Source organism: Falco punctatus, assembly GCF_963210335.1.
Source record: "Falco punctatus genome assembly, chromosome: 15".
Classification (NCBI taxonomy): domain Eukaryota; kingdom Metazoa; phylum Chordata; class Aves; order Falconiformes; family Falconidae; genus Falco; species Falco punctatus.
In genome coordinates, this window is record NC_137595.1 from 11235645 (window position 1) to 11260702 (window position 25058).

At 52.9% G+C, this 25058-nt stretch overlaps 1 protein-coding gene across 9 annotated transcripts in view; it reads right to left on the reverse strand.

Annotated features, from left to right (window-relative positions):
• Positions 1-17: 17 nt before the first annotated feature.
• The window catches only part of ZMYM3 (zinc finger MYM-type containing 3), a 33541-nt gene continuing 8500 nt past the window's right edge, over positions 18-25058 (reverse strand). For 7 of the 9 annotated variants that reach the window (XM_080365930.1, XM_080365934.1, XM_080365933.1 and 4 more), the window contains exons 2-25: positions 22340-23233; positions 21303-21346; positions 20835-20907; positions 19730-20021; positions 19111-19288; positions 18461-18673; positions 17717-17867; positions 17047-17162; positions 13513-13599; positions 13053-13203; positions 12299-12471; positions 11710-11875; positions 7906-7964; positions 7178-7346; positions 6500-6615; positions 6172-6346; positions 5492-5638; positions 4554-4657; positions 3983-4151; positions 3714-3865; positions 3136-3250; positions 1982-2236; positions 1779-1896; positions 18-1373 (exon numbers count right to left, since the gene is read on the reverse strand). In XM_080365930.1, the coding sequence (XP_080222056.1) occupies positions 1175-1373; positions 1779-1896; positions 1982-2236; positions 3136-3250; positions 3714-3865; positions 3983-4151; positions 4554-4657; positions 5492-5638; positions 6172-6346; positions 6500-6615; positions 7178-7346; positions 7906-7964; positions 11710-11875; positions 12299-12471; positions 13053-13203; positions 13513-13599; positions 17047-17162; positions 17717-17867; positions 18461-18673; positions 19111-19288; positions 19730-20021; positions 20835-20907; positions 21303-21346; positions 22340-23219 (4302 nt within the window). In that variant the 5' untranslated portion in view covers positions 23220-23233 and the 3' untranslated portion in view covers positions 18-1174. Of the gene's footprint in view, positions 1374-1778; positions 1897-1981; positions 2237-3135; positions 3251-3713; positions 3866-3982; positions 4152-4553; positions 4658-5491; positions 5639-6171; positions 6347-6499; positions 6616-7177; positions 7347-7905; positions 7965-11709; positions 11876-12298; positions 12472-13052; positions 13204-13512; positions 13600-17046; positions 17163-17716; positions 17868-18460; positions 18674-19110; positions 19289-19729; positions 20022-20834; positions 20908-21302; positions 21347-22339; position 25058 lie in introns of those variants that run through there. The other 2 variants (XM_080365928.1, XM_080365936.1) reach the window with 2 other exon arrangements.

Genomic DNA, 25058 nt, shown 5'->3' on the forward strand with positions numbered 1-25058 from the left:
AAAGCAGGGGCTGCCAAAAGTTTTCTGCATCTTTATTTGAAATGAATGGTTTCCAGAAACACAGGGTTAGTCCTACCGTCCTGGCATCACTACAACAAGACTGGTGAGCGGCTCACTCTCCACATGGACACAGAGAACAGATGGCCCCAGGCCAGGGCCCAGAACAATATATACAGGCTCAACAGGAGACCCATGTACAGCTCGGGAAAACTGACCAGAACACGACGATGGGCAGGAGGCAGCAGGGAGCAGCAGAGCCAGAGCCAGGCTTGCCCCGGGCAGGGTGCTGGCACCCCGCTGCTGCTTGAGGAGGGAGGGGGAGGCCAGGCAGAGCTCCTCGCTGCCTGAGCCCCTGGCCAGAACAGAGGGACCCACTGATGGCACCTTGCACCGGGGAGGGGGGTTACGCCAGGACAGGGGACAGAGGGGAGCGAGCAGTGCTGGCACAGACCCGTCTCCATCAGTTTTCCACCAACTCAAGAAAACACTGACAAATTTGAGGGAGGTGGCCCAGCTGCATGTGAGGCAGGTGTTCCCAGGCAAGGCCAGGTCTCTGCCCCCACATTCCAGTGCTGGCTCCATCCACTCCCCACAGCCAGCCCAAACCTCTCCCACCCCTGGGAACAAGCCCTCCCCCTGCCCCAACAACTCTTCAGCTGCCAGTGGGGCCACCGGTTTGAAAACACCTTCTTGCGACAGCAGCAGAGCTACCCTTCCTGCTGTACCACCCACACCATTGCAAGGGGATGCTAAAAGAAGGGGGAATTAAAAGCCTGGGGGCTGCTGGTCCCAGATGGCACTGTGCCATATTGTGCGGTTCCTGCCCCAGGACAAGGGGGAGAGGAGGGCAGAGTTAGGGCCAGGGGTACGGGGAACAGGGCTGGGGCAAGGGGAGCTGCCCCAGGAGCTCTGCCACCCCTGTGCTGTGGGGACTAGGCCCAGGGAAGATGGCTCACTCAGCAGCTGGGGCAGGAGGCAGGGCTGAGCGCAGGGGCCACGTACATAGGAGAGGCCTGTAACGAGCAGGATGGGATGTCCAAGTCTGGTAACAATGAAGGGACAGCACTGCCACAGCACCATCCCCTCCCACGCTGCACGGCCCCCACCCTGCAGCGGAGGCAGGGAAATGAGGCATCCAGGGCTGGAGTGCAGCCAGCCCAGCAGCACCTTGCTCTTAGTCCATGTCATCTTCCAGGCCACTGAACCGACTGTGCTCCTCATAGATCTCCCTCACAGCCAGGATGCGGTTCAGCATGCTCTCCAGCATGCTCCGGTCCATGGGGATGACAGAGTACCAGAGCGGGGACTCGGCGATGCACGACCGTTCGGGCTGCAGGTAGAAGACGTCATTGCGGTTCCGCAAACTCTCAGGACTGTAAAGAGAGAGGAAGGTGAGCCCTGGGCTATCAGCTCCACAGGCTCAGCCTGCCTGGCCTGCTCTCATGGTTATCAAGTGGGGCTCAAGGCTTGTCACAGCCTTCAGCAGGATGAGGACAGAAACTGAGTCTGAAGCTCCTTGCTCAGGACCAAAGCCCCTAACCAGCCAAGTACCAAGACTCATACTGCACACTGCTGTCTTATCTGGAGACAGGCGAGCAGTGGAAGGGGCCAGAGAGAAGCATTCTCTCAACCACAGTCTATGCAAGCAGCACAGACACTGGGCAAGGCTTCACACCCCTGTACAAATGTTTGGAGAGCAGGAGCCACTCCACAGGGTCCCAGCAAAACTGAGAGGTGGCCCCATAATGCACAAGCTCCTTCTCCAGAGGAAGGCTCACCATTTGGAGAGATAAAACTCATAGAACTTGACTGGGCATCGGAGTGGGTTCATCCTGTTCTCCCGTTGCTCCAGCATTGGTACCTCCTCCTCGCGCTTCCGCTTTCCAGAGCCTCCATCTGCAGAGAGGGAGAGAGCAGGATCACGGCTGGGACCTAATGGGGGAGGCAGGGGGAGGGACAAAGATGCTCCATCAGACCCTACCTCGGCCTTTCTTCTGCTTGGCAGGAGCGTAGTAGCGGATGCTCACCACCTTTGTCATGCCACGGGCCGTGGTGCACTTGCGGGACTGGCGCACCACATTGGTGAAGGAGAGCTGCATGTGCTCCTCTGCCGTCTGCAGCCCAAAGAACTTGGTGTTGAAGAACATGAGGGTGTTGAGGAGCACAAAGGGTGAGTAAACGCCCAGCTGCTTGCACTCCCAGAGGTGCTCCTCCTCAACACGCGAGAAAACTGTGTCTGCAATGCACAGAGGAAGAACCAGGTCACATCAATGGTGGCCTTGTGGCAATCCCTTTACCCTGTCCAGGCAAACTCCTTGCAAAAGACCAACGCTTTGCAACATCCCCTTTTCCACGAGGTTACTTCTCCAGAGCCATCAGCAGAGCTAGATGGTGGCTCTGCCCAGCCACAAGCTATCCCAGAGCGCAGCCAAACCACGGGCCAGAACCCAAATCAATCCTAAATGCTCATCCCTATAGATGGCCACAAAGTGAACTCCAGGTCAGTGCTCCACCACATTCAGTGAGACAAAGGAAAAGCAGCAGGCAGGACAGACACAGCCAGCTCCTGTGTAGACACACAGGTCTGGAGCCAAATGCCTCTGCCTGGGACAGCCAATATGCAGAGGTGAGGCTGGATCTGTGAACTAACCACTGACAAGACACAGCAGGGAAGGCAGCCCAGATCACAGCATCATGAAAAGCCAAAGCCTCTGCAGAGCTCTAAGTTAGTCTGCTCACAAGGCAGTAGCACAGCAACTCTGTCCAATGCTTAACACTGTGCAGGGCTCACCCCTGTGCTGGGAACACAAAGGCATGGGCCAGCATGCCTCCTAGCTTGGTATCGTCTTTGCCAAAGGGTGGAGCCATCACTGTGAAACGTTTTAAAAGTTCCAACTGTCTCAGGACACAAAGCAGTCATGCTCTGTTCCCAGCTGCTCCGACTCTGGGCAACAGAAGCTGCTGAGGCATATGCTGTCGTTATGGGTCAGTATGACCCCCAGACACAGCGGGACTGTGCTGCCTATGCCAAGGAAGAGGGCTGAGGCTAGGGGAGCACAAACAGACCACAGGATCCAAGGCTAGAAGCACAAACTGGGTACATGTGGTGACTGAAGGTACTTTGGAGACACGTACTATTTGGTAAGATTGTGGGTTGCCAGCCACTCAGGGACTTGTTCAGCTCCTGCACGAAGGTCAGGTAGTAAAGGTCTGTAAATATATTCACCATACGATTGTTCTCGAGCAGGTACTAGAAAGGACAGAACACACAGTCAAGAGAGACACAGCGGCACCTGGAATGCAAACCCTCCCCAGAAAGCCCAGGGCACACATGCAGAGCGCCCCTCGTACAGCCAGCGCTGCAGGATGGACACCCAAAACCAGCCACTTCTGAGAGCTGTGAGGAAAACGCCAGGACACAACAAGACAGACTCAGTGATGAAGAAGGGACTGAATTTGGGGAGATCTGCCAGCCCTCCTCAAGGATGTGCAAGAAGGGTGCAAGGCTGGAGAACAGCTGCCACCCTACTCACTGGGCTTGGGAACAAAGACCAAACCAGGTGGGTTGCTGTCCTGGGGTGAGGCACTGAAGGAGCGCCCAGCAAGCCTCTCTGGGTACCCAGAAGGCAGAATAAAAGGTGCAAGCTCCCCTCACCAGATCTGACCCCCAGGTCTGGCTATGGAGGACTTGAGGGCAGCAAGCCCTCCCTCACCTGCTGGATGCCAAGGCAGAGGTAATAGATGCTGTCCGGTTCGTAGCGCTCCCCATTGGGCCGTGTTATCTCCTTAACAAACTGGGCCAGGCCATAGTTGAGCTCAGCTGCTGTGCAGGCCAAGATATCTTCTTTGATCCTCATGGGCTTGGCTGCAGAGACAAGTACAGTAGCCTCAGACAACAGCCTGCAAGGCCAGCAGCACCTTAACACCCAGGGACCCAGCTTTTGGGAGGTTTCTGCCACTCCACCCCATCCAGAGCACTTACGGCCAAAGCGTAGCTCCTCTCCCTTGCTGGTCTCTCCCCCTGCATACTTGGCTTGCACCCAGGACTTCCAGGCATTCACACCGTATGAGTAGTTCAGCACTGTGCAGGTGGGCTGGCTGCTCACTGAGTCCCGGGAACAGCTTTCGGAGAGCACCAGACGCTTCTGCCCCTGCAGAGAGGTGCACTGTGAGACTGGGCACCTACCTGGGACAGATGGAAGAGTCCTGGCCAGCCCTCACACCTGCTGTCAGCTCCCTCCCAGCGTACCTGTGCCCATGCCAGCAGGCACACTTCTGCTGGACAGCCAAGCCAACAAGGCTCATTAATCATGAGGACTACAGGCAGAGAAGAGGCCAGCTCTCACATAACCTGTAGCATTCAAAGCTCCTCTGAAGTGACAGGCAAGTATTTTCACTGAAGGAGTGATCCACAGGCCAGGCATGCCTAGGGAGAGGGCACAACCTCCCCAGCACACGCAAGACTGGCACATTTCACCTCGTATGTCCCATGATGGCAGCTCCCGCTCCCAACCCAAATAGTTTTAAGCGGGCAGTACCCACGGAGAGCTCACCTTTCGGACAGCACGAGGCAGATCTTGCTCTGTGGACACCTCATCTGGTGCCACCAGCCCACAGTCAAAGAGGAAGTCCACACTGGGGTTGATGTCCAGGGGGTCTGAAAGGAATTGCAGGCAGAAGGGCTCAGCTGAGACTTCACATCTCGTCCCCCGTGCTGGCCTGGTTCTTACAGCACAATGAAGGAGGAACACACAGCCCAACTCTTCACACCCTCCACCGTGGCCTTGCATGAAATTTTAGTGACAGCCCAGCAAAGGAAATACAGCTCTGGCAGATGATGCTAAGCCTTCTCAGACTAACCAGAGCCCCACATTCTCCCCTCTGCCAGTTGTTTGTTTGATTGGTTTTTTTTTTTTTTTTTACACCCGAAGAACATTCCTCATCCCCTTGTGCCAGGCCAGTACTGGGGACAGCCTGGCACAGGCATGCCAGTTCTCTGTCCTTTGCTGCTAACATGCTGCCTCAGCACTGCTGTGCTCCTGCAAGTCCCCTGCCTCTTCTTCCACCTCCTGCCTGCTAACGGACACTCAGAAATTCAGCTGTCTCCCAGGATGCCATGCCCTGTCCAGGTCTCTCTCTCACCTCGCTGGATCCTATGGAATCATCACCCATAAGCACACCAGTGCCACTGCCCTGCTCTTTGGGCTGTTAAAATCAGCTTCTCACTCCCCCTTCTCTGCAGACCTATGTTCGCAACAGGTCAGTTAGTCTAGACAAACACACACTCCTTCAAAAGTGGTGGTGTCCTCACCCCTGCTGTGAGCAGTCATCTGCAAGACTCAGTTCCTGGCCTCAAGCATGGTCAGTCAGAGGGCATGGGGAGGTAAGTTCACACAGCTCTTAATGCTGCTGGCAACGGTTGGCCGAGGGCAGCAGGAGGACCCTGCTGCAGCATCAGCAGCCCTGCGTGCCTGCTTCACCCTGCTCTTACTCTTAGGGAAGTCAGCCTCCAGGTCCTGGCCCGGCTCATCGAGGACATTTGCCATCTTGACAGCCATAGCCAACACATCGTCCCGTGCCGGTCCAAACAGATCACAGTCCTCCAGGAGACCCTCTGCACTCTGGTTGCTCACCAGGTCTGCAATGCAAAAGCAGATCATAAACCCAACTATCATGAAAGTCTTTTGTCTGTTTTTCCCGGGACAGCTGGAAAACGAAGTCGGGCTCCCTGCAGCATAGTCCTGTGCTCAGAGCAGCCCCACGACATCTGCGCTGCCCAGCTTTCCCTGGACAGCAAGATACTGGATGTTTATCCTCTCCCCAGCCACAGCCCTAGTCAATGGGGCTTGAGGAATGCAGCCTGCAAGCAAAAAGACCTGCGAGATCAGGACCGCTAGCCTTCTGGAGCCTGAAGAGGCACCTGAATAAACTAACAGTGCTGCACGAGCCACAAGACTGGCACCTCCAAAAGGGACAGTCGCAGACACTGCTCCCTGCTGCAGCTCTTCCCTCCCGGTACCTTCTCAGCAGAACCTGAGGACTTGCTCTTCCTTGCTCCCTTTTCAAAGGCTTTGGGAGAGCTGCGATCCAGGCAGAGGTTCTACCTCCAAGAGCCGGCAAACCCCATGTGATCCCAGCTGTTGGGCCAGACCAAGCCACGGCAGAACCTACCGCACAGGTCCGAGGAGGCCTTGTCCAGTTCCTCAGCCTCTGCAATCATCTCAGCCATGGCCAGGATGTCAGCCTCCAGGGGATTGGAGGGGATCTTCACCTTCAGCTCCTCAATGGTCTCCACAATCTTATCTGTGCTCTCCAGCGTGGTGGGCAGGAACATTGGCACAGGTACCTGTCAGCAGCAGCACATCAGGCAGAAAACTGACACTCAGCCAAACTGACGTACAAGCAGAGGCAGGAGAGGACGAACAAAGAAGCAAGGAGGCTGCAGCAAGGCAGGTTTGAGACAGTAAGAGAACACAAGCGGGTGGAGTGTGTCGCTTACCGGGACAGGCATGGAGAAAGGCACAGGTACTTTCTGGCAGTACATATGCATAGGCACAGGCACGAAGATCGGGACGGGGATTGGCAACACAATCACCTGGGGCTTCCAGTCAGCCTCTGACAAGAGCAAAAGTACATCAGTGAGCTTGCTCCCAGCAGCTCCTCCACCCAGCCCCGCTGCGCACTGCCATGCCCCCAGCCATCCAGCACCATGGCCCTTCCAGCCGCCAGCTTCTGTAACTCATGGGCAGAGCTGGAGCAGCAGCAAGCCAAACAGGCCTGCAACGAGAGGCTTGCCTTAGCCAGAGGTGGCCCTGCTGAGAGGTCTAGTGGCCTTGCTGGAGACCACGCACACGTGCCTAACGGGAACCTGCTCAGCAGACAGCCCCTCAGACAAGCTGATGATCTCCAGAGGAACAGGAGTTGTCCCACAAGAGGTGGAATCATGCTGCAGTGCTCTCTGTGTCTCTCCTTTTGCTGGTGACGGAGACGGGCTCCCTACCTCCAGCCCTGCCACGTGTGCCTTGCACTGCCCTGAGACTCCTCAGCACGGTGCCAAACACGCAGCCACTCTGTACAGCATTTCAAGCTGAAGTCACATTTAGTCACGGAGCAGGGACGTGCACTTGCCTTTCCAAAAACGCTCCTGTAATCCTGCAGTTAGATCTTGTTTTCCTACCTGTCTGACATCCTTTGGACTTCATTTCTAACTTGCAGGAAACACCCCGGTTCTGCATCAATGGTTTACACATGGCAGCTTTGTTTTTCCGAGGGGTGGCTGGAACTGGAGGGGGTGGGGGAGGCGGTGCAGCTGGAGACATCTGGGCTGAGGAGGTCTTTGCTGACAGCTGAGGAAATGCAGAAAGCAGGAGGTTGGTGTCCACCTAAGGCAGCAGCACCTCTTCCCCACCATGAGGAAGGTGGAGAGACTCCCGAAGCACCTCTTGGAGCTCGGCAGTCCCCAACACACCCACGCACACATGCGACCACTCCCATGGTCAGACCTGGCTGAAGGACTGCCAAGCTGCTCCTGGCAGGCAGCATCTCTGCAGCAGCCAGCGGGGACTGGCACTGGTCACTCCGGCCCCGTGGGGCAGCGAGGAACACAGTGGGACAGCGACTACACCCAGGCACAGGGAAGCACCGTGCAAAGAGGAGCCAGTGCCACAGTGGCAGGCTGTTCTGAAGCCCATCATCAATTCCTGGGGAATGGTTACTCTTCCCCCTTGAGGAGATATGCTGATGCTGCCCTCCCCAGCAGCTCTTACCAGCTCCCGCTACCCAGACATCTTAAAATGTATTGGTTGTAGAAGAATGAAATCTCCCTGGGTAACGGCAGATCTGTCCTCTCTTTCAGGACAGCCTATTTGTGCTATTTTGCAAACTCCTACCTCCAACGGGCCTTACCATGTTAGTCTCCGCCTTCTGTGAGGAAGGGGCAGGTGGTTTTGGCTCTGACGTCTGACCTGTAAGAGAAAGCAGTGACTCTGAGTTCAAGAGCTTCTGGGCCAACAGGTCCCACTGCTGGGACTGGAGGTGGTAGCAGCCAGAGGGCAGGGACAGGCTCCCCAGAAACTGCTCCCGGCCACTCCAGGAACAGTTAGTGTTTCCACAGTCTCTAGCCCTAGCAGCTCAGAAGACACTACAACTCCAAAATCAAGTTATTCCCATGTCATTTTGTCCTCCCTTGCAGTCCACCCCATCCCCATCACAGCAGGTCAGGAGAAATCCCAGCCCCTTGTAGAGAGAGGAATCCAGGGCTCTATTCCCAGCTCTGCCTATTGGCTTGCTGTACCGAGCCATGGCCCCTCCCTGTGTCTCCATCTCCCTGCTACAAATATCATGGCAAAGTGCTTCGAGATCCCTAGGAAGAAGGTGACAGAGCTAGCAGTAGTGTTACAAGATATCCCAGAAAGCAGAGAGACAGCTTGCCCCAGCCCTAGGAACGAAGTCGATTCCCCTAAGGAAAAAGGCAATCACCTGCAGGTAAGAGGCACATGTGGCAGACACTAGTCTCAGGTGGTGACAGTATCATCCTGGCTTGGATAATTCCAGCTCATTTGCTCTGCAGAGAACTTGCACCCACCTCAAAAGCTGATGAGCTAAAAGAGCACCTTCATCCAAGTCTCCTGTGAGCCCTGGTTACCCATGTGGCTGGGAAAAAGAACTGCCTTCTACAGCACTGACTAACCGTGGGCCATGCATGAAGGAGACACCTGCAAGGAAAGCAGCAGGTCTCAGCACCTGAAGGGAGTGGCGGGTCCATTTGCACCTCCTACATACAAGACAGGCCCTTCAGGAAAGGCCCCAGGCTCCCCAAGGTCCAACACATGGGCATTTGCACTGTGCAGATGTCCTCTGCCCCAAGGAAACACAGGAGAGCTCGCGAGGAATTGGAAGCTCAGCAGGGTCTGCTTGCTGACCACCACGCGGGGACAGCTAAGTTCCAGTTGGAGGAAGCTCCCTAGTTTGCAGCTGAGCATTCAGCCATAGGATCTGCAATGGTCTCAATAGGTCCAAGAACTCCCCCTGACCAGCCCAAAACGGATGGGCAGCAGGTCTAGGCGGGAGACGTCAATGGCTTGCATGAGAAAAGACAAGCCATGGAGTATGAATAGTTTCTGCTGCAGCAGAATCAAAAGCAAAGTTGGCTGCTCCGCAGTCCAATGATTTAGGACTAAGGGAAACCAAGATCCTCCTGCCACAAAGCTCCATGTTTTACATGTCCAGGCTTCCAGGAAAGCTGCAGCTTGTTCTTTACTCTCATCCCAACACCAGCAAAGAGCTGTCAAGGTATTGCCTGCTCCAACCGTGACTTCTGGCCCTCTATCCTCTCCAGCTGGGCAGCCCCATGCAAAGCCAGTTCCCCTTGGAAATCTTTGGGCACAGTTTCATGACAGGAACTCCTCCATCCCTCGTTACACAGACTGTTCCCAGCAAAGGAAAGGCCACTTATTGTCAGCAAGCACTCACAGGATCACCAGGTTGGCAGCAGCCACTGGGTCACATGAATGAATGGTTTTAGGCAACCACTGGCTGCAAGAGAAGAAGCAAGTAGTCAGCAGCTCTGTCCAAGATAGGCCTGAAATCCAGGCAGACCCTGAGCTAGCAACACAGCTGCCAGGTCTACAGGAGACCCTGGCTCAGCAGAAGCGGCTCCTCACCACACACTGACAAGCTGCTCCTCCCGAAATTCCCTGCACAGCAGGCTGGGCTGGAAACCTCTCTGCGTCAGCACATGGCAGGCCCTAGCTCCAGCATCCTGCCTTTGCAAGCTGAGCAGCCTGCCACAGTCCTGGGACAAGGATGTCCACAGCCACCCTGCAGCTGGCAGGGGGTGGGTGTGCCAGCACACACAGAGGGCCCGGTGCCACCAGCAGTGTTCACCAAGCACGGCAGCTGCCGGGGCAGCCTGGAGCCTGTGCTCAGCCGAGCACCCACCACTGCTGACCGGCTTTTCCTTGGCTGCCTTCTGCTTCACTGGGTGCACAGAGAGGCAGCCATGGGCACAGTGAACATGCCAAACAGCAAAGTTCTTGGGGTCCTCCAGAGACATGGCAGGGCCGGGGGCTTGGACTCCCGAGGTTGTTGGTAGTCGAGAAGGTACTTCTGTCTTGTAGTCCATGGCTCCAAGGCAGCAATGGCCAAATGGCGTGAGACATGCTTCCCTCTGCAGGCAGAGCTTGCTCACTGTGCTTGTGTCCCAAAAGCAGTTACTGGTCCCTCACAAGCGAGATGTCTTGAAAGCAGAGGACGAATGGAACAGCAGGGCTAGGGCTGTGGAATCACTTCGCAAGCTACAGGAACCAGCCGGTTCAACACCTCTTCCTCCCCTAGGCAGCAGGACAGTCTGCGCCCCATCAAGCAGACTCCCCTGGGCACCCCAGCGCCAGCAGAAACCACCAGTTCCTTATCCAGGTCACTCCAGTGTGCCGCTTGAGCCGTTGCCTCAGCCAGCTGCCTACGGAGCGCGGCTCTTTGGACGGCAGATTGGGACTCCCTCGGCTGGGGGAACCTGCTGCTTCTGGCAGAGCAGCTGTGCTTTACTGTCTAAGCAGCATGGACATCCAGGGCTTCCCCCCGTCTTGCAACCAGCCCGCTGCTGTCCAGGAGAGGAACCAAGAAGAGTCTGGAAACAGAGGATGAGGTCTCTCACGGGAAGGTCCTCGTCTTTGTTTCCCCTCCTTGGCGCACCCTAGTCAGGGTTTTACACCTCATGAAATCCCAGGGAGGGCAGCAAAGCCCTGAGCCTGTCATGCAGGTATCTGTCGCAGCTTGATGCACCGAAGCGAGTCCCAGCATAGGCTGCAGGCATTGTAACTAGATCACACAGACTGCCTAGAAGATTGCAGCCTATGAAAGACCAAGCAGAATGAGACTACGTGAGTGTCCCAAGGGCCAAGCGATGTCTTGTCACTGTCACTATGAGCACCTTCCATCCTGAGGGACCCCAAAGCACTTTGCAATCTTCCATAAGCAACTGGCTCAAGTTAATGATAGGAAATGGGGCAACAGGCAGTGAAAATCTCCTCTCCAGGTGGAACTCCACGGATGTAGAATGGGGTTATCCGGGACACGGGGTTGGCAACTCCCCAAAGCTGCAGCGATCTTTGGGTAAGTGGTAGGACTCCAATCTAACATCGCAAGAATGAGAGTGCCTCCAGCAGCTCAGCGCTCCCTCAAGATCGTTCTAGGTTCAGCTCTGGCTGAGGAGAGCCCACCTACAGCATCACCAGCACCACTTCCTGCAGCACCCTGTGTTTTCCTTGAATGTTTCCCATCCAAGCACTGACCTGGCCCAATCCTGATTAGCTTATGAGATCTGAGAAGGTCACAGCTCGGAGGTGGTGTGGGGCTGCAGGTGGATTATCATGCCAAACCATGCTGTCCCCTAACCCTGTAAATGGAGCTCTCCGCTGGCAACATGAGGATGTTAAATCCCCGAGTATCCTCACTAAGAGTGTGAGCTACAGGCAGCACGCTGGCACCGGCTCCTCCCGTCTGGGCCCTGTGTGTCATAGAACCATAGACGTTAGAGGTGGAGAAGCCCCATTAGGTCCCACTCCATCCTTTCCCCCCCAAGGGCCAGTGCAGGATTGTTCCCTAGCGTCTCATCCAGTCCCGGGCAGGAAGCTTCCACCCCTCACTGTTCAGTCTTCCCTGTGTCTCTCAGACTGAGCTATGCAGGTCCCCTCCCTCCCTCCTACTCACTGTTCAGCAGGCTCTCGGGCCCCTTCTGCGTGTCCAGGTTGGGCTGGTTCTGTTGATTGTAAAATCGCAGCAGACACTGCTGGTTGCAGAAGTGTTTGATTTGCCCCCGCCAGTGGATGGTTTCCAGCAGCTTCCCCTGACGTTTGCAGGCATGGCACCGAGCTGCCTAAAGCCCGCATCAGCAGGAGAGAAACAACGAGTAACTAACCACACCCCCTCCGAGTGCAACACAACTCTCCACTGAAAGGTGCACATAGCAAGGTGCTGTGAGCTTCCCCACAGCAGTGCCCTGCCAGTGCCAGCCAGGGACTCCAGCGGTGCGAACTTCTCACAGCAGCACTAGCCGCGGATCCAGCACTGTGAGCTTCCTCAGTGCAGTGCTCTGGCAGGATCAGCTGGGGACTCCAGCTACGTGAGCTTCCCCGTAGCAGTGTCCCGTCATTGCCAGGCAGGACTCCAGCAGTGCCAGGTTCTCCGCAGCAGTGCCAGCCAGACTCCAGCAGTGTGAACTTCCTCAGTGCAATGCCCACTTATCTGGGTGCCGTGCCCACCACAGCACTTAGCACAACCTGCCAGTGCCAATACTGACCTTGAAGTACCAGAGCAAGTATTTGCTTTTGCAGTCTTCACTACAGAAGTCCCAGGTGCTGCCCTCCAGCTGCTCGGTGACCGCCCGCTGGCAGGTCTGAGAACAGTAGGTGCAGGTGATGCAGCACAGGCCCAGGTTCTTGGTGAAATCCTGTTTGTAAAGAAGCACACACCCTGCGGAGAAACAATAGGAGTGAAACCTTCCCAGGATGAACTGGGGGCCTCCCTGACCCAAACATGACCAGAATCCAGGTCTGCGGAGACAACAGAGCACACGCAACACACTGTAGGGAACAATCCAGCACTGGCCCCTGGGGCTGGGATAAGATGGGACCTCATGGGGACTTGCCATCTCTCACCTCCATGCTTCTAGGAAGAGTCTGACTCCAACCTCCTGTGTGCAGGAACCCAGCAGGCAGGGCAAGGCCAGGTCAGGCCAGCCCAGACGCAAGAGCGTAGAAGTGCATGATGACAGGAGGAGCGGAGCTGCCACCTGCTGTCTCCCCAGCCCCCAGAGAGAGAAAAGCTGTGAGAAAGCCCTCCCCAAGGACACAATGAACGGTAAAGATCTTGCCCTAGGGCCTGGCTGGACAGCAAGCCATCCCCACAACAGTCCTCCCTTCACTGCATGGCAAGGCTCTCGCCCCAGGGCCTGGCTAAGACAGTCTCCCCTCTGTTCCTCTCCATGCTCTCTTCTCCTCCCCCAGCATGGGCTGGCATGGGGGCTCTGCCTCTCCCGTGCCTTCCCCAAGTACCTTCGCTGCAGAAGTTCTTCTCCACTCCAGAGAAGCGGATCTTCTCGTGCAGCAGCTTCTCCTGCTTGCAGTGCTCACACTGAGACACCACCCCGCGCAGCCGCTTGAAGTCCTCGCAGCAGTCCTTGCAGCAGAACTGATACACCTTGTCCTGCCGAAGAGACCACCACTGGGTCAGCCAGGCTGGCAGGAGGTCCCCAATGCTTCTCAGGGAAGCCAGAGCAAGACTACGGGGCGCAGCCAAGTCCCCAGCTCTCCTGGCACGGGGTTTGGCAGAATGGTCTCCTCCTGCCCTTCTGACATGCTGCTGAACGTCAGGAGCGCAGCACTCAGCGTACGGTCCCATCTCTGCAGCTAAGGCACGCAGAGCACCGGCGCAGGAGCTCGGCTTTGAGCAATGAGAGGAAGGAGCCCTGCAGCCCTCACCCGGGCTCAACATCCCCCTGGGGAAAGTCCTCACCTGCCAGTCTAGGATCTCTGGCTTCCCGCTGAAAAGATTGTGGCAATAATGGCAATTGAGGTGGATCCCACCTTCCGGGCTGGTGCGCTGCAGGAGACAGAGACAGCTCATGCAAGGAGAGGCACACAGAGGGCAGGCAGCACCCGCTTCGCACTGCCACCACCTCCTGCCTCCTCCGCCGTTCACAGCAGCTTGCCTGCCCCTGCTCAGACCTGTGCTTGCTGTCACTGTCAGTGACTCACAGTCAATCCATCAGATCATGTCTCAGGCTCCTGGAGAGTGGATTCCTGAGCAATTTCCCTTTGCTTCCAGTGTACTGGGTCCAGCTCTTCTCAGGAAAGCAAGCTTTCAAGCTGCCACCCCTCTGGATTTGAAAACCTTAAGAGACAGGGGCTCCGCTACCTCTTCTGAGAGCTTCTCCAAAAGATCTTGAAGTACATGTGCCTGGTTTCTATTTTCAAGGTAACGCAACTTGAGAATCCAAGCAACTGTTCTCATCCCACCTTCATCTGCTAGATTAAACAGCCATTTAACACCTTGTGTCTTGTCCACAAGGATATATTTATTAATAAAGTGATTTTCCTGGGTTTTTTTCTGATAACCTCAGGTAAGGTGCTCTGCGAGTGCCTCAGCACACACATTTTTCAAGCCCAAATGTAACTTTTCTATCTTTTTTTTCAACATACTTCCAACTTTTCTTCAACACTGAAAATAAAGCAGACCTCAGGCGAACATCCTTCCTATATGTGCAACAATCTAGGTAGCTCTCCTCCTCCCTGGTCCCCAAACTTCAACTCCCTGTTCCTCTGCTTTTACTTGCAATAACTTAATTACTCCTTCCCTCTGTGGCTGTACAATGAGATACACATACTGAATGGCTTATCTTCTGTAATCCCAGCGCCTTTTCAAAATCCTTACTTTCCCAAGACTTATGTTCCCACACTACTTGAGAAAGGCTGATACAGGATCTTGCACCGAACTGTGTTTAAGTACCCATTAGGAGGAACCAGTCTTGTCAAGCAATCTCATTGCTTTGCTTCCTGTGACTGCTCTGACCTCAGCGTGAGTTAACACTTCACCAGTTTTTGTTTCATCTGCAAAATTTTATCACGCTTACTTTGACTTTATTGCCAGATGACTGATGAAGATGTTGAACTCCTTGGGCTTAACACTGATCCCCAAGAAGCTATCCTGAAACACTCTCTTCAGCGGTTTTTCTTTGACAAGTATGTTCTGACATCTACCAGCAAGACAGCTCCTAATGCAGGTTATGCATAAGTTTACTCATACATTACAACACTGATTTTACAGGACAATAATTCAAATTAGGTGAATTAGGCAAAGTCCCTGGTGAGTGGAAAAAGGGAAACATTGCAACCATTTTTAAAAAGCGTAGAAAGGAGGACCCTGGGAACTACCAACCTGTCAGCATCACCTCTGTGCCTGGGAAGATCATGGAACAGATCCTCCTAGAAGCTGTAATAAGGCATGTGGAGGACTGGGAGGCAATTCAAGGCAGCCAGCATGGCCTCACCAAGGGCACATCTTGCCTGACCAATCTAGTGGCCTTCTATAATGGAGCAATTACTTCAGTGGACAAGGGAAGAGCTATGGACATCATCTAGCTAGACTCTCTGTAAAGCCCTTGACATGGTCCCCCACAATATCCTTCCCTCCAAATTGGAGAGTTAGGGATTTGATGGATGGACTGTTTGGTGGATGAGGAATTGGTTGGATGGTCACAACTGGAGGGCAGCGGTCAATGGCTCAATGTCCAGATGGAGACTGGTGACAAGTGGTGTCCCTCAGGTACTGTTTAATATCTTCATCAATGACTTAAGACAGTGGGGATCAAGTGCACCCTCAGCAAGTTTGCAGATGACACCAAGCTGAGTGGTGCTGCTGACATGCCTTGAGGGATAGGATGCCATCCAGAGAGAACTGGACAAGCTTGAGAAGTGGGCCCATGTGAACCTCATGAAGTCCAACAAGGTCCTGCATCTGGGTCAGGGTAACCCCCTCTACCAATACAGGCTGGGGGATGAAGCTAGACATGAGCCAGCAATGTGTGCTCACAGCCCAGAGAGCCAACTGTATGCTGGGCTACCCAAAAAGAAGCGTGGCCAGCAGGTCGAGGGAGGTGATTCTGCCCCTCTGCTCTGGTGAGACCCCACCTGCAGTACTGTGTTCAGCTCTGTGGTCCTCAGCACAGGAAAGACACGGACCTGCTGGTGCCGGTCCAGAGGGGGGGCACAAAAGTGATCAGAGGGCTGGAGCGCCTCTCCTGTGAAGACAGGCTGAGAGAGTTGGGGTTGCTCAGCCTGGAAAGAGAGGGCTCCGGGGAGACCTTACTGCGGCCTTTCAGTAATTAAAGGGGGCTTGTAAGAAAGACGGGGACAGACTTTCTAGCAGGGTCTGTAGCAATAGGAGAAGGAGTAATGGTTTTAAACTAAAAGATGGCAGATATAGACTAGATACAAGGAAGAGATTTTTTATGAGGGTGGTGAGGCACTGGAACAGGTTGCCCAGAGACGTGGTAGATGCCCCATCCCTGGAAGTGTTCAAGGTCAGGTTGGATGGGGCTCTCAGTGTCCTGATCTAGTTGAAGATGTCCCTGCTTACTGCAGGGGGGTTGGACTAGATAGCCTTTAAAGGTCCATTCCAACCCAAACTATTCTATGATTCGGGTCTTACGAAGTCTGCAACTGTAAAAACTCTAGTTACCCTACCAACACCATTTGTGATCTCAGTGAAGGATTACATTAAGATATTTTTTTTAAAAAACAACCCACCCAAAAAAAACTCAACACAAAACCACAAGAAAAAAAACCCAATAACCAAAACTAAATGCTGCAACTGGCAGTAACTAACTCTCTACTTCTAGATCCTCTAAGTTTTTTCAGTTGCCCAAGGCATGTCCTGGCCTAAGTTTCACAGGTCTTTCTGGCTGTTGCTATGTTCTTTGATGACTGCACAAACCCAGTATTTTTCCAGTTGCCTTTGAATATCACAAACTTTTCACATGTGCTGAAACTTAACAACAGAAGATTAAAACCCACCAATCAAGTGTTTGAGGATTATTAAACATGATATATCCAGGTCTGCTGGTTGTAAAGTTTTAGACAGCCCATCCTACAAGACTTATGTTCCTTGGTGACACCTGGCTCAGAGGGCAGGTGTCACCCCACTAGCAGAGCAGGTGCTCACTGTGCTTTGTTAGCTTACTTGTACTTTTGCTTGTGCCCTCATAAGGCCACTGCATCCCAAACCACTTGTGCAGCACAGCTCTGCGCTGCACTCCTGCTGGGCATAACCTGATAGACAGGAGTGAATTACAACCACCTTATCCCAGCGAAGGGGGAGATAAGGCCAAGACTGAGCTATTGGCAATTACAGTCACTGCAGCTCTTGTGCTCCAGCAGAGACTTTCTTATGGACCCTCCCTGAGGAGCTTGAGGAAGGTGGAGCCTCTGCTACGGGTGAAAAGAGGCATGAGCTCTATGGCACAGCCCAGCATGAAGGATATTTCAGTACCTGGAATTTGGTCCAGCAGCTGGGGCTGCAGAACTGGTAGACAACCCGGTCTGTCTTGTTGTAATAGCAGGGTTCAGACAAACTCTTTCTGCAGAAGCTGCAGGGTCTAGGGGGACCTGATGAAACAGACAGGAGTTGGTGAGGGCAGCAGCACAGGACGTGGGTCTGGATTCTGAGGATGACATGCAAACTACTCATTCGTCCTCAGTCTGCCAAGCCATTATCAAAAAGCAAGGGACAAGAACACCAGGAAACTAAAAGCATCAGATTCTGCTAGGACAGAAATATTAAACACTGATGGAGAGCAGAATTGTCCAGGGAAGTGACCCCGCCTCTACAGGCATTTGGACAAAACAGGCTGCAATACTTGCACCAGAGACCATACCCGTTCCTGGACACCACTGTACTCCATGTAATGGAAAGGGCAATGCCAGCACTGTACAGCACTACAACTGCTTTCTGAGCTCTCAAGAACAGCATTGTACACTAACCCTCAGTATTAAGATGCCTACATGCTGCAAAGGTTCCTCTCTCCTTCCATTGTCTCACTGGCTCCTCCCCAGGCAAGCAACATGCCTCCTTTCCAGTCTCATCCACAAACAATAAATAGTACGAAGGAAGGAGTTAAGAGCGGAGAGGTGACCGATTCCCTGCACGTAGGCGCTCTTACCAACCAAGCCTGACTGCTTCACTTTGTGGGAGGTAGTGCAGCAAATGGAGCAGAACAGGCCCATCTTGCCACTGCGGTCCACGTTGGGCAGCATGTCGAAGTTCTTACACAGCGTCTTGCACCACATGCAAGGGTAGACCCGAGTGTTCTTCTGCAAACACAAAGAACAGAGTTGCCAGAGAGACCATCACAGCTGGTAAGGTCCAACTCTCTTATCCCACTCCACTCCTGTATCCACCACAGGACAGCTCTCCTGCAGGGAACACCTGATACCGGAGCCAGGATTGCAGTCTGGAGGTTCAGGTGGTAGTAGCAAAAAAGGCTGCCTTCAGCACCTCAGCTTCTCATTTCTAGGGTAGCCTGGCAGGAATACAGAGCTTGGCAATCCCATCAAGACAGTTAAATGAAGCCGGCTCACCACAGAGAACACATCCAGCCAAGCTTTGGGGAGACACCCAGAAGAAGCCAGCCCTTGCTAGCTGCATATACCAGTGCTGCTGCACAGTCCAGCTTACCCAGTGCCTGACCTGTGCTTGGGTCCAAGATGGGCCCCATGCAGAATGAATAAATTCTGTTTACCTGCTTTAAAGTTTCTCCACAGGAATCTCTTAAACGTTTTGTCAGCAGTAAAAGGCCAAGGGGATTCAAGTCATCTGCTATTGCGTAAAGTGCCCTGTGCCACACCGTGCAAAGAGGCTGTGTGCCCATGGAGATCCCCCACCCTAGGCAGCTGACTCCACACACCTTCTTGTAACTGTTGAGACAGGCAGAGTTGCAGAAGCGTTTTTGCTGGCCTTCGTGGAAGAGGTACTCCAAAGGCAAGCCCTTGTTATAGATGTAAAGTCCACAATTGTCACAGCAATTGGTTTTCAGCCCCTTGGTGGCCCGGAACTTGGTGAAGCAAGCGTCGCTGCAGATGCGGTGAACCACATTCCCATTGCTGACCTCATGCTGGATCTGCAGAGACAACATTGCTGTCACTCCCCCCAAACCACGAGGTGCCTCCTCCCGACGCACGTGCACCACTACTACCACAGTCCTGGGGATAACAGGCTGTGACACGAAAACCCAGGTATGTGCCATATGGGAAGCTGGTGTGGACTCAGGCTGGCCTCCCTCGCCAAAAGACAGCAGAGCAATTGGGAGAGTGGAATGGCAGGAAGCAATGACCTTCAGGGAGGGGAGAAGCAGAAACCTTCCTTCTTTTGCTGGAATAAGGGCTGGCTCACAGCAACAAGGAAGGACCTGGGAGCGAGCCTAAGCCGGCTCAGGGGCTGAGGCCTCACACCACAGAAGAACTTGGCAAATGCCTTGCAATGTTCCCAGGCAGGGCCAAGTGCTGCTGGTCACAAGCACCTCACCCAGGACATGGGAAGGACAAGGGATTTGTTTACCTCGCCAGGTTTGTGGCAGACGCTGCAGTGGCTGGTGTCCGAGGCATCTGCGGACTGAGGTGCTGGTCTGTGCTGCTGGGCCTCATAGAGGGAGAGGCAGACAGAGGTGCAGAACTCGTGGAAAGAGGCACCTGAACCGATCTGGGCAACCACAGAGTCCTTGGTGTTCCAGATCTCCCTGGGGATCAGGATGGGATGTGTTAGTGCAGGGACACACCAGTCCTGGCATGAAGGAATAGGATGGCACCCTGCAATGCACAGGACTTTCTGGTGTCCCAAAAGGGTGGCAAGAACTGTCTCACAGCAGCTTCTGTCTTGGCCCAGAGGGGCAGTGCCTGAAGACAGACCATGCACGAGGTTGTTTGGAGAGGAGGTGGGGATATGGGGCATCGAGCCTGGGGATAGGCAGGGAAAGGTAATAATGTGAAGGGGGTGTAGGGAGCATGGGATATGCAGTGTGTGAAGGAAGACATGCAGCAGCAGCTGGCAGTTGGCAGGAATGATGTGGGTGAATAGGATGCATGGGGTCAAAGAGATGGGGACTGGCAGGCAGGGCCGTGGGGCAGGTGAATGGGTTCACAAGCACGGGAGCATTGAGGAAAGGTGAACGAACACACACTTTTTACAGAAGGTGCATATCTTCTTGCCAGGTGGTTTTTTTGAGAAGGTGGTGAGACAGGAGCTGGAACAGAAGAGCTGAGGGAGCCCTTTACGCTGGTAGGCAGTTTGCCCCTTCTGCAGCGGGGTTCGGCAGTTGGCACAAGTCATCTTGGTGACAGTAGAGCGGGCAGCTCGCTGAGCCATCTGAGTGCGTAAAGACATGCGAGTTGAGCGTCTGGTACGAAAAGGAACAAAATCCTCGTCGTTGGGATCATCCACCATTGCATCAGAGTCTTCATCAGAGACTGGAACTGCAAAGCAGCAGAGAAAGATGCACAGAAAACCCTCATGAGGAACTGAGACAGAAACCTCTGCCATGAGACACATGCTGGGGCTTTCTGGGGTCACCTTCCTAGAGTCCCTCTACATGTTCTGTACCTGGGAATAACAGAGGAACCCTTGAAAGATACTCTGTTGGAATTGGAGAAGAGTCGGGAGGTCTTTGAGCAAAATGGGCTTAAGTACAGTTCCTCTCTAGGAAGTCAAGATTTGCCAAGGTTGAGCGGAAGCCCAAAGTGTGAAAATTTACAGCAGAAAACCCTCCAAGAACTGATAGACCTTAAAGAGAACAAGCTGGCACCAGCCTCCAGCACAGGCAGGTAATGAAGGAGCAACACACAAATACTAGGGAAAGGCAGGGTGACACAACATCTCAAAGAACAGAGACTTCACGTACTTCTGCAGGAAAATCCCCCAAAATGCAACCTTCCTTCAGACAGCATGCTGCCAAAGAGATAAAGGAAAAAAGTTCCTGGCTGAGAGAGATGGAAGATGGATTTCCTGGGAAGAGCCCCCAGAGATTCATCCTGTTACTTGGTGCTTGCTGTCCATACACCACTGTAAAAACTCTACAACCATTCCTTCAACCTAAGTGCCCTGAGAAAGCAAGACACGTACCCCAGGATGATGACTCATGGGGTGAAGGGACTTGTCCTGTGTAAGAGGAAAGTCTGCCCAGAAGCTCCAGAGCTCCCACCGCACTCACACAACAAACCACTTGCCCACAACAGCCTGGGCCCTGCTCGCTGGCTGGAAACAGGCGCTGCCCAGCCCCAGTTACTCACTGCTCTCAGAGGAGTTCACAGTTTCAGGCCTGGCAGCTTCTGATCTTCTGGCTCGTTCACTTCTTTTCTGCTCCTAGAAGACATTCAGAAAATACTTAGGCTAACTACCTGCTAGGACAACCATGGATAAATATCCCAGGTCATGGTGACGTTCCAGCTTCTGGGATTTGCATTCCCAGTAACTCGGCTGAAAATGGATAAAACTCCATGGATACCTGACCAGAGTTGGCAAGATGGGGGAGAGGGGAAAGCAGGCTTATGAGGATGACATTCCGGCGGGGGGTAACAGGGATGCACTGAAACCACATTACAGTACTGTGGCAGTGCACAGGGATCACTGTCACAGGAGACATGGCAAACTCCTTCCCAGAGGGGTGACAAGACAGCCAGTGTCCCTCACAGAGTCTGACAACAACCAGCCACCCTCCATGCTCCTGCAGCATGTGTACTTGACTGCATTCTCCTCACCTTCTCAGCTGGCAGCTCGCTTCCCTTCCCAGGCAGGCCTTCTCCTGGAACAGAAGCACAGAAGAAGCATGCATTTGACATCTTGCTTTTCTCCAACAGAAGAGGACAGGTGTTTTTCAAATGCAGGCACCCTTTGGGTCAGTCTGCACATGAAACCTCAAGGCAGTCCTGGCTAACAAGCACAGTTCTGGTGGTGATCAGACACAGGACAGCTCCTAAACCCACCACCTGTAGTTAGAGATCCAAACATGCAGCTTAGGAGGAGTCCTGTCAAGGGAAGACCTCCCTGGATGGGGGAGGCATGCTGGGCAGCTACCTCCAACTGCTTCTGACTTAGACTGAGCATCCCTTGAATCGAGAGGGACTCTGCCTATTGGAAACACCTTCTCCTAGTGATCTGCAGTTCCAGCAAAGACTCCAGTGATGAAGAGTGTGAGCTAGGCTGATGCACAGCTGCAGCTTTATCAGGGAAGCTCCTAGCTGACGCAAGCATTGATAATCAAAGTTAAAGCTACAAAAGTCAGAGCAAGAGCTTGCGTGCACTAAGGGGCACATTCCAGACAGTTATTCCCTGTAAGCAAGATACCTTCCCCAAATCTAGCCCATCAGTAGTGTTGACAATTTCCATAGCAGGGGATGACAGGAAAAGCTGGAGCACAAAAGAGACTCCAGCTTCAGCAACGTGCAGCAGGATGACCTCCTCAGCAAAAGGAAGCCAAGTTCTGCAGAGATAACTGTAGAGGAATGAAGCTGGGTTAATTAGCATTGATAATATACAGCTGTGGGCTGGCTTCAGGGGCAGCGGGTTGGCCGATGTAGATAAGGTGCAGCTGCGGCTGGTTCTGTTAAGTGGTTGGGCAGCCAAGGAAGAGAGAAGAGGAAGAAGCAGAGAGAAGAGGAAAAGAAAGAGAGCATGCCCTGGGTGAGACTAGGAGAAGGCAGCAGAGGGACTGGCATGAAGAGTATGCTGGTATGAGATGGTAAAAGACCGTGTTGCAGCTTGATAGTTTTGAGTGCTGCGACAGATAACAACCTACCTGCTGGTGGTGAGGCTTCCTGTGCTTTCAGTACACTACTTTCTTTAAGCGAGTTTTTCCCACTATCATCCCCTTCCTCTGCCTGGTTTTCCTCTGTGGGCTCAGGGGGCAAAGCGGCAGAATTGTTGTCTGGGCTCAGTTCCGCCTCTGCTTCCCCTGCCAGCCCTTCCCTCTGTGTGGGTGAGCTTTTCCTTGGTGCCTTCAACCTAGTCTTCTTTGTCTGTTTAAGAGTGAGTTGAGGGGGGGCCATTGGCGGACTTGAGGATTGTGCTGTGATTTCTTCTGTGGCTGGGGCACTGCTGAGGCTCCCAGAGTCGGGAATGGCCTGGGGGGGTAATTCAGGGGCATTGTCATCAGATAGTGCAGGAATAGCAGCAGCACCATCTTCCTTTAGGTCCCCAGAATCATTTTTTGGTGCATCTTCCCCTTCTTTCCATGTTTCTGGAACAAGGGCTTCTCTAGAGAGGGCTGAGTCCACCGGTCCATCCTCCACATCCTGGGAAGGATGTGCCTTATACAGCCCATCCAGACCCTCTGATTTATCTAGCTCCATCAAGTCAGCAGTTTTATCCAATTCATCTAAGACATCAGGTTTCTCCAGCATATCCAAGACACTAGGTTTATCTAGAACGAGGTCGTTTGATTTGTTTAGTTCAGGCAGGCTGTCTGCTTTCACTAGAAGGTCCAAGTCCGCATCTACAGTCATCTGTTTGGATGGATCCCAGTCAGGGGGCTGAAGAACTGAAACTTCCTGGGTAGAAGCTGTTTGGGAGCCCAGGAGATCTTCACCGAACTCCATGTCAGCAGGGAGATCACCAATAAGCGGTTTGTCAGGCAAGGACAGGGGCTCCAAAGATCCTGAAAATTCACTGGAATCCATTTAGAAGATGGCAACTGGAAATGAGAGAAAGACTTGCAAGTTAATGAAAAGCAGTCTAACACAGTGCATGAATTGTCCACTCTTCTGAACACTGCTGGAGTAAAGCAAGACCCAGGACCACTGCTAGGCATAACCAGGCTACCAGCAGGCCAACCACATCTACTCAGGAGGCTACAAAACTCTAAAGCCAAACAGCGGCAGCATGATGCGGTAGCTTGGTATAGCAGAGCTTTGGGAACTCCACAGCCTCCACACACCTCACTCCAGCTCAGCAAACAGACTTGCTTATGCTGAATGACACAGTGGGGTATCAGAAACTACTTGAGTACCAGTTCAGGAGGCTTCCCATGGCTGTTCTGCGGTACGTAATACCCCGTTCCCTGCCTTCCTCTCTATCTCACCAGACACAAATAATCTGGTCTGTCCTTTTCCCCTGATCTGTTCTCACGGAGCTAACACATTTTATTTTTGAAATATCTTTTCTCTTAAACAGGGAGGCAGAAAGAACTCCTTTACTCCTCTGTAGCCTGTGCCTTGAACAAGATACAAGATGACAAGATGCGTTAATTTTGGCAGAGGAGAGATACAAACTGTATTACACTGTATAACTACAGCTGCAGCATAGCCCCAAAATTACGTGGGCTAATATTCAGACACAGAACAATTGGAAACGCCTAAGTCAGAACTATGAGGAATTCTGGAGAGTGGCAAGAAGAAAGGTGTAAAGCCCATGATGTTAAAAAGTAGTCGTTAGAAGAGGAACAACAAGTAGCATGGTAGACTCAAGCATGCAATGCAGAGTTAGGGGGGAAAAAACCAGCGTGACTTTGTGGGGCACAGTCAGTGCACTTGCACAGGAAGATGTGACGCTGACTGCTAACATCAGAGGGACAAAGTTACAGCCCACCTCCTCATGGTCAACATTACTATAGGACAGAAAGGGCAAGACTCTGAGGTGATGCAACTAAGCATTTGTATGAATATTGGCTGGAAACTAATTATACCTCCACAAAGAGATAACGGTTGAGAAACCTGAAGGGGGAAAGGGAGAAGGAGCAGGAGTCTACAAGTGGTGAGGCAGAGTAAGAGCTGAAGTAGCATGACATCCTCAAAAGAGGCTGTAAGTAGACACTACAAGGAAGGCACTAGAATCAAAAGATATAGCACCAACCTATTCCGCCCTATCAGAGTCATTCTAATTCTAGATTTGGCAGTTTTAAGCCCTGAAGCAGAAGATTCAGTATTCCTTTCTGTTGGGGCTTACTATGGGCATAACTCATCTATATCAGTGAAGGAGGAAGCCTGAAATAATTCCCCTGATGATGGCTGATTAATTATTTCTTTATATCCTTCCCTCTGAAAGGATAACCCAGTCTCACTCATGAACGGTTTACTTAGAACTTAACAGGACGTATTTAGACAGAGAACTTCTGAAACTCATTTAAGCAGGAGTTTAGGGAATCATACCCTACAGCTGGAGTTCAAAGTCATTGCCTCCTTATTTTATCTAAAAGCACAGCGACATTTTCTGTTTCACAGTGGCAGATAAGCACCGTTCCCACAATCACAAACAGAAACTACAGAAGATGTAATCTTCAGAGACGCTCAGCAAGTTTCACCACTAAAGACTTTGGTGATTCTGTTCACTTTTTTTAGTCACAGAGGAGAGAAAGCTCCTACAATGAGACAATTCCAGAGCAACAGAGGATCTAATACATGTTTCTGACAGAAAGAACAAAGTTAAATAGAAATAAAGACATATGAAAGAAAGGTGCTAAGGATTTGAAGCAGGTGAGAACCTGCCCAAGATGATAAACACATTTTTTCTCCTACTAGGAA